At 34.2% G+C, this 7,296-nt stretch overlaps 1 protein-coding gene across 1 annotated transcript; it reads right to left on the bottom strand.

The window, feature by feature from the left end:
* Positions 1-145: 145 nt before the first annotated feature.
* Positions 146-7,209, bottom strand: LOC117115024 (fatty acyl-CoA hydrolase precursor, medium chain-like). Its single transcript, XM_033258663.1, has 5 exons — positions 7,077-7,209; positions 5,437-6,491; positions 3,751-3,916; positions 2,948-3,164; positions 146-2,637 (listed from the first exon to the last, which is right to left on the bottom strand). The coding sequence occupies exons 1-5, from the start codon at positions 7,117-7,119 to the stop codon at positions 2,442-2,444; spliced, it is 1,677 nt and encodes a 558-aa protein (XP_033114554.1). The 5' UTR covers positions 7,120-7,209; the 3' UTR covers positions 146-2,441.
* Positions 7,210-7,296: the final 87 nt, after the last annotated feature.

Genomic DNA, 7,296 nt, shown 5'->3' with positions numbered 1-7,296 from the left:
GTTATAACAGGTTTTCAATTGCTGTGTAAATGGAATAACTCAACACTAAGCCCTGCCCCTTGGATACTGTTGCTAAGGTGGACTAGTGCATATTCCTGGCCCTGTTCTGATTGGTCAGTTAAGCTTGATTGACACTTCGGAAAAGTCCATAATATTTAAATAGGCCTCATCTAAAACAGTTATTCATCACATTAAACAGTATTTTCATCAACTTCTTTGTAAATTAAGTTATATAAGGTGCTCTTAATTTAGTATATAAGAGATGGTCCTCTTTTGGATAATTTTAATCACAAATATATTGTGCTAAGGTTAATATAAAAGGTAAAAAATAGTTAATCAAGCTTGTGGTGCTGTATGTGCATGTGTTTACTCTGCTGGATCCTGGCGGATATCAATGCTACACACTGACGAGGTCACCCAGGGAAAAGAAAGTTTTGAAAAATGCAAAATTAAATACAGTTTTATGAATTCGTTCTTACAGTTATTACTAGAGATAAACAATATACTGCAAATACTTTTAATTATAACAAAAAAAAAGTATAGTGTAGTTCGTAATAAAGGGGAGTTTTAGAGTTGAAATTTCTATTTAATGTATTTTGATGAATTAAGACGTTATTGGTAAAGGTTATCACAACTTCTAGCTCGGTTGTGAAGAACGCCAAAAAAAAAAAAACCAAAAGCAAATTCATCTTAATTTGCCATAGCCTAGGCAGTGAATTCAAGGACACTGATTCTGCTTATTGATACACATTCGGAAAGAACTGAACTCATGAATATTAATGAATTCTTTGAGACTACCTAGCAAGTGAAGATTTGAAATAATATAGTATTTATTTTTGTATTTATTATACACTATATACATTTTCATTATACTCCAGAACTCCCTTTTAACTCACAAAGAAACAGATTCATGATATTATTTATTTGTTATATCATGCATGTATTTATTGGGTTTAAAACCATTTTTATATAAAACAGTTGCATTTTTTAATTAAATCATGGATACAGGCCAGTACCTCAGTAGTAGTACGGATTGTAATTTGGAACAGACATTTTCACCATTTATGTTATTGCTCTAAAAAAATAATATTTGTTAATAAATATTGTACTTGCATGAACTTTGGGATCAATTATCTGTTTTCGCCACACACATTTTACAAATTGATTTATTTCAAACCTAATGAAGTTATATTACAATAATATAATTAAAAATAAAATACATAGAGCATTTAAAAACCAAGTTCTTAGGAATTAAAATAAAACTAATGTTAGATAGGCCCATGTTCAATACACGGTACAATTTAAACAAGATACGAGTAATACGTGCTGCTCTCACATAAGTACTGCATTAAAGTTTCCAAAACAGAGATACGGTAAGCGTAGCAGCTACAGTACATAGGCCTACAAACAACTGCATAGTTAAGGAGATATTTGCTATGGAAAGGATCATATAATTATAAAATTCAACTGCAATGTAACTTTATTAATTTTATTTCCACATTAAATATTTTAATGGTACAGTAATTATCAATTGATAATCAGAATATAACGAAGCAATAACCTAGTGTGAGTATCATCACAACAGAAATTTCAAAATATGAAAATAAAATTCAAAATAATAATATAACAACAATAACAACATGACCATAAAAATGTATTGCTAATAACTTCCAATGTTCACTTGATGGAAACAATAATACTGCAAGTACTTTCTTTGGTTGATATTTAGTGCAATTGACTTGTACTAATTTTGAACATATTTTGCCCTGAGAACAACAGTTGTTTGATGAGAGACTTGCATAATCAACTCATACTACTGGGGCGGATGCAGGATCTAGCGGTATGAGTGCGTGAGAGACCACACCACCTCAGCCCGACCATGGTTCAGGCTGAGGTAAGAAAATTTTGAGAATAAGGACCTCTAGGTGGCACTCTCATACATTAAAAATCTTATCGGTAATTTATATCAACAATACAATACAATACAATTATTTTTTATAACACAATTTAGGGGGGTGCGATCACACTGTCTGCATCCCCTGCAACCACCCCAGTACTAGGCAACAATCTCAACTTGAATACTCAGCTCTATTCCTGCCTCAGGAAGCCATTATTTTTGTTGATTTTTATATTTCTTTTATACTGTTTTCCTTTGCCAACTATCTACTCTTCCTATTCTGTTTGAGTTCATCCAACATACAGTACCCACAAAGATCAAACAAACTCTATAGTGTCAAGAAAAACCCCTCCAATTATGGACCAATTTTCTGTGGTCCCAAGTGAACAAATGTCTTTTATCTTTATTATTCCAATTAGAGACCAAAGCTGCTAAGACCATGGAAACTCAGTCCCAAAAATTTTCTTTAATTGGAGGGAGACTTATATAAAACAAATACAGTATTCAATAAATTTCCAAAAATTGATTAATAGTGTGTGCGCCCTCACAGCTCATCTCTATTAGTGCTTGGTGGCAGAAGAGCAGCAAACAATTCCATCCAGAATTTCACTTTATCTTCTTTTAAATGTTGGGCCAACTCGGGTGTCACATCCAACTTCATAAAGTTACCCTCGTCAGGATTGTAAGGAGACCAATCAGGGGCCATAGATATGACCTTTGGTTCAATACCATTAGGGTCTCTGCCAAAACAAAAAATCAATTGATCAGTATGGAAGTTTGTGTAAAGCATTTACAATTTTTGTTTGCATATTCGTTTACATATTCAGGTTTTTGTATATAGTACAAATAATTTCCTCGAGTCATTTGCATTTACACCACCTGCTTTGAAATTCCTAATCATCTGCTATCAGGTTGAATTCAATATTTCAATCTTTATTATACAGTACCTGTATTTACATGCTCTAGAATTTTGCGCTATGGTTTATAGTATTTCCACAGACCTACTATACAGCTACTTGATTATAGAAATATGTAATTCCCACATCTTACCCATATTTTGCAAAATTTGCCCAGTAAGTCATCATGGTATGAGTGAGCTCAACCTCCTCACTAGTGTAATTAATATGTATTTGTTCATCTTGATTCATTAATGGGAAACCGATAACAAACTTCTCTTCATCGCCGTGATCTGCTCGCACCCACTCAGGGCTTGCAGCAAACGACGGTCTGTGCTGGAATTCATAGAAGAATGAAGTTCCACCAACAGCTACACAAAAGAGAAAACAAGAAATTATTACAAGAATTTACGAGGCCATTTGTTGTCACCTACCAGATTAACAAAAGCTGTAAATCAAAAAAATTGAAGTAAAGGAAGGTTAGTTGGTTGTGACACAGTAACTCAGACCTTGATATGAAGTTCAAAATACGTATTTAAATATTATTTGCAGTTTTCCAGTTTCACTCCCTTTTAGAACTATTGTATACATGAGAACTCACAAATATTCTTATATTTCACTTGAACGGTGGAAATACTTGAGGGGGAGGGAGTTAGTAATAGTCTCAACCAGGGGACCCACGAAGCTGGAGTTGGGGGCCCCTCAATGATTAAGTGAGGGAGTGCTATGTTGCAAAATAAGATGGTACAGGTATGAGGTGTTTTTTTGCCTCATACATTTTCATTCGGGGTGGGGGAAACTGGGACTACCACTTACACTACCACTGCTCCCCACACCTCAAAAACAAGATTCAACCAAAAGAACCACAAAAGTTTATTTATTTATTTTATTATGTGGCGAGTACTGTATATCACTGTTTGGTCATTTAAAAAAAAACATGAATTCAAATATTATTACCATTGTGAGCATTAGCAAACATCACTGCAGGGGTCAAGAAGAAGCTGTCACCTATGACTTCTGTCAATTGCATGAATGCTTTGAAATCATCTTCTTCATTGCCTAGATATGTCTCTGCAATCTTCTTCACAGTATCTTGATTATCTCCTGGCATCACTCCCGAAATCTAAAGTGTGAAGGTTAATGAGATGCATGTTTCATGACAATCATTCATATGTCGAATTTAATTGTTTTTCACATAGATGATGCTTATGTATATTTTTTTGTGCACTTCCTTTTTCATTCCATTTGGGATTAAACTGAGTACTTTCTGGAACCTTGGAAAAATATGACATTTTCTAGAAAAAACAAACATGAAAAAAATATGTAGGTCTATTTAAATTAATAAATTCTTTGGCAATATTTCAATTTTCTATTCAATGTTTTTTTTACAACCACCTGCACCCTCAAGAGAATATACAGAATGTAATTTTGAAAATAGAACTGGATTTCTACTGTATTAAGCCTAAAAAAAAACATGAAAAAGATTTACTACAGTATGGTGTACTTTTGAATATGGTGTTATTTGTCTGTACATCTCAACTTTGGAATGTCATTTACGCACAGTACATCAAATTCATTGCACATATTTGTCCCGGTTCTCAAACCACTGACCAAAAATCTGTGCATTTATTACGAGACAATTTTTAAAGGGTATAATAGTGATGAAAATTATTTTCCTGTTACACTTATCAATTACATTATAATGTTGTATGGTCATTCAATCAATCAATATTAATCAATCAATGAATTTTGTTCATAACTGAATGTGTCACAAGCAATGAACCTAAAAATGCTTTCATGTTCCTTAGATCGAAATTTATGCCAAAAACCATTACGTTAAAGCTCTACAGAGAGCTAAAATTAGATCAGGAATGTTCACAGGAAAGAAATACTGCATCCACCTGTAAGCTACTGAGTAAACAACTCACATTATATTTATTGCATTGGATTTATTTATGACATTTAATGTACATGCAGAGCATTATTTTTCCCATGAAAAAAGGTGTAGAAAATGGGTGACATTATTAGATTAGTTGTTGGCACTGTGCTGCATTTTCTTTGAGGAAAGAGGGAATAATAGATTTTTAAAAAAAGGAACATTAGCCAAAAAAAGCAGAATGATAATTTAAAATCCAGGTCGGTTTTTTTTTTCTACTACAAGCCTACTTTAGGCCTAATTCTTGAGTTCATCGGTAACCATCAATCACCCCATGTATTTTGCCAACCCTAAAATTTTGAGATTTTGGGTTGGTTGATTTTCGGGGCTTATTAAGAGATGTGAGGAAAGAAATACTATCAAGAAAATGTACAGGTAGGAGTCGAATACCGCATTGAAGAAAGGGAAAAATTATTAGGTATATGGCAAAAATTATTAGGAATTGAGTAATTGGAAAATAGTATACTGAGGTAAGAGAAACTACATTAGTTTTGTAGAATGGGTCAGTACTGGAAATACAATAATATTGAATATTTGTGCAATATATAAAAAATATTTGATATTAATGCAAGGGGAAATAACCTGGAATACTGAAAAAATAAAAATGTATATTGAAAAGTGTTTTTTAGCAACCAAAAAATATATTGATTGATTGATTGATGTAAGTATATATGGATTCTACAATAAGGAAATAAATGACAACTAACCATGCCCAAAAGAACTTGTTGAAACATGTCAGCTGAGAACTGTGAGGTTAAATCTGGTGCAACTCTAGTTTTCAATAATGAAAATCCACCTTCGTGGTTATTCACACCAAGCAAGATGTCATTGCGATGAAGCATCCCCTTGGATACCAACACAATAGGATCATCCACAAGGAAGTATTTATCGACAACTGGCGTAAAGACCATAATTGGTTTATCAGGTGCATCAAGCTTAGCGTAAACTATCTCCTCGGCTGGCTTTTCAAGCAAGCACTCGATTTGTTGCTTTGTCGTTTCACTTGCACATCCTAGTTCCTCAGCAAGGACAGCAGCCCATTTCTTTGGATTTTTTGAGTAAGCTAACGGGCAGTTTGCCAAACCACTTTCCATAATACCCCTTTCAAAGACGCCACGGCTATGCCGCGATAAAAAGTGGAAGCCTACACTCATTGCCCCGGATGATTCTCCAACTATGGTGACCTTAGATTGGTCCCCACCAAAGTACTTAATATTTGATTTGATCCATCGCAAAGCTATATTCTGGTCAAGCAAACCGTAATTCCCTGGGGCATTAACGTCCTCCGTACTCAAAAATCCAAGAGCACCCAGTCTATAATTCATAGCAACAAAGACAACATTCTGATAGGTTGCATAAGCTGATCCATCATATGCACTCGCTCCCCCGTTCATAAATGCCCCTCCATGAATCCACACCATTACAGCTAACTCTGCTTTGCGGTCAAGTGTTGGAGTATAAATATTCAAATATAAACAATCTTCATCAGTGTCCATTCGTGGAAAGTGGTAACTTGAAAATGCATTGGCTAGAACATCAACGTTTTGAGGACATAGGGGAGGATAGTTGGTAGCATCAAATTCACCATACATTGGTGGCAATCGTTTCGGGTACGAGAATCGTTGATCTCCCACAGGCGGTGATGCATACGGTACTCCAAGGAATGCATAAACAGGTTTAGTGCTTTCTGCTGCATGAAATACCTTACCCTTCATTGAGACATAGCCCATTTCAACAACAGGTGATTCGTCACATGAACACCCTGTTCAGGAAAAAAATTGTACAAACTAGATTCAAATATTTCAGTAAATCTTCATTACAGGTAGTTTGAGTTCAATAATATCAAATTTACCATAACTTACCTCAGATAGGATTTAGGAAGATGATTAATGATAATCAATGATAAAAAGAAAGCAGTGGATACTGTTACACCAGTCTTATTCTGATTGGATGGTCGGCGTCCCAATCAGGATTTGGCTTAATTAAGATTGGTGTATTAATTAGTCACCATCAATATTTAATATCTAAATTGTATTACTTAATGTTTCATATTATTTTGTACATTCCAAAGTGGAAAATAAAATTATGAAAACACAATCCTAACATTTTTAATTTAGTACCACAGGTCTAGGCTACGTCAGGTCAGTGATTGATAAACAGCTACCGTTCCTGGCCACAGACAGGTACCACTGGCTTCATTCAGTTCAGTTGGAAATTTAGGCCACTATAAATAAGGCCTAGTATTAAGTAGTACAGGCTAACTAAACCCCCCTAAAAACACTGGATAAATGTAAATATAAGATGACGCAAGACGTGCATGTCACGTGGATATTATTAACAAACTTACATGTTAAAGTTAAAATGACTATTATAAAAGAGAAGTAAAACATTATGATGAAAGTTCTGCACAAAAAGAAAACACCGGGTGGTCACGCTTCTTCAAATCGCAGTCTTTCTAAACATAACCTTTGACTTTGTTCTTATTTTCAACCACACTATGCATTAATGGATAAAGTACATTTGTATTTATTTCTTTAAATAACTAGCAACATCCAATTTTTCATAGC

This window comes from Anneissia japonica, unplaced genomic scaffold (assembly GCF_011630105.1).
Source record: "Anneissia japonica isolate Jap-2015-1 unplaced genomic scaffold, ASM1163010v1 scaffold24_len2511860_cov200, whole genome shotgun sequence".
In the NCBI taxonomy this organism is placed as follows: Eukaryota; Metazoa; Echinodermata; class Crinoidea; order Comatulida; family Comatulidae; genus Anneissia; species Anneissia japonica.
The sequence above is the reverse complement of the archived record's forward strand: the minus strand, read 5'-3'. Positions and strand labels throughout refer to the sequence as shown.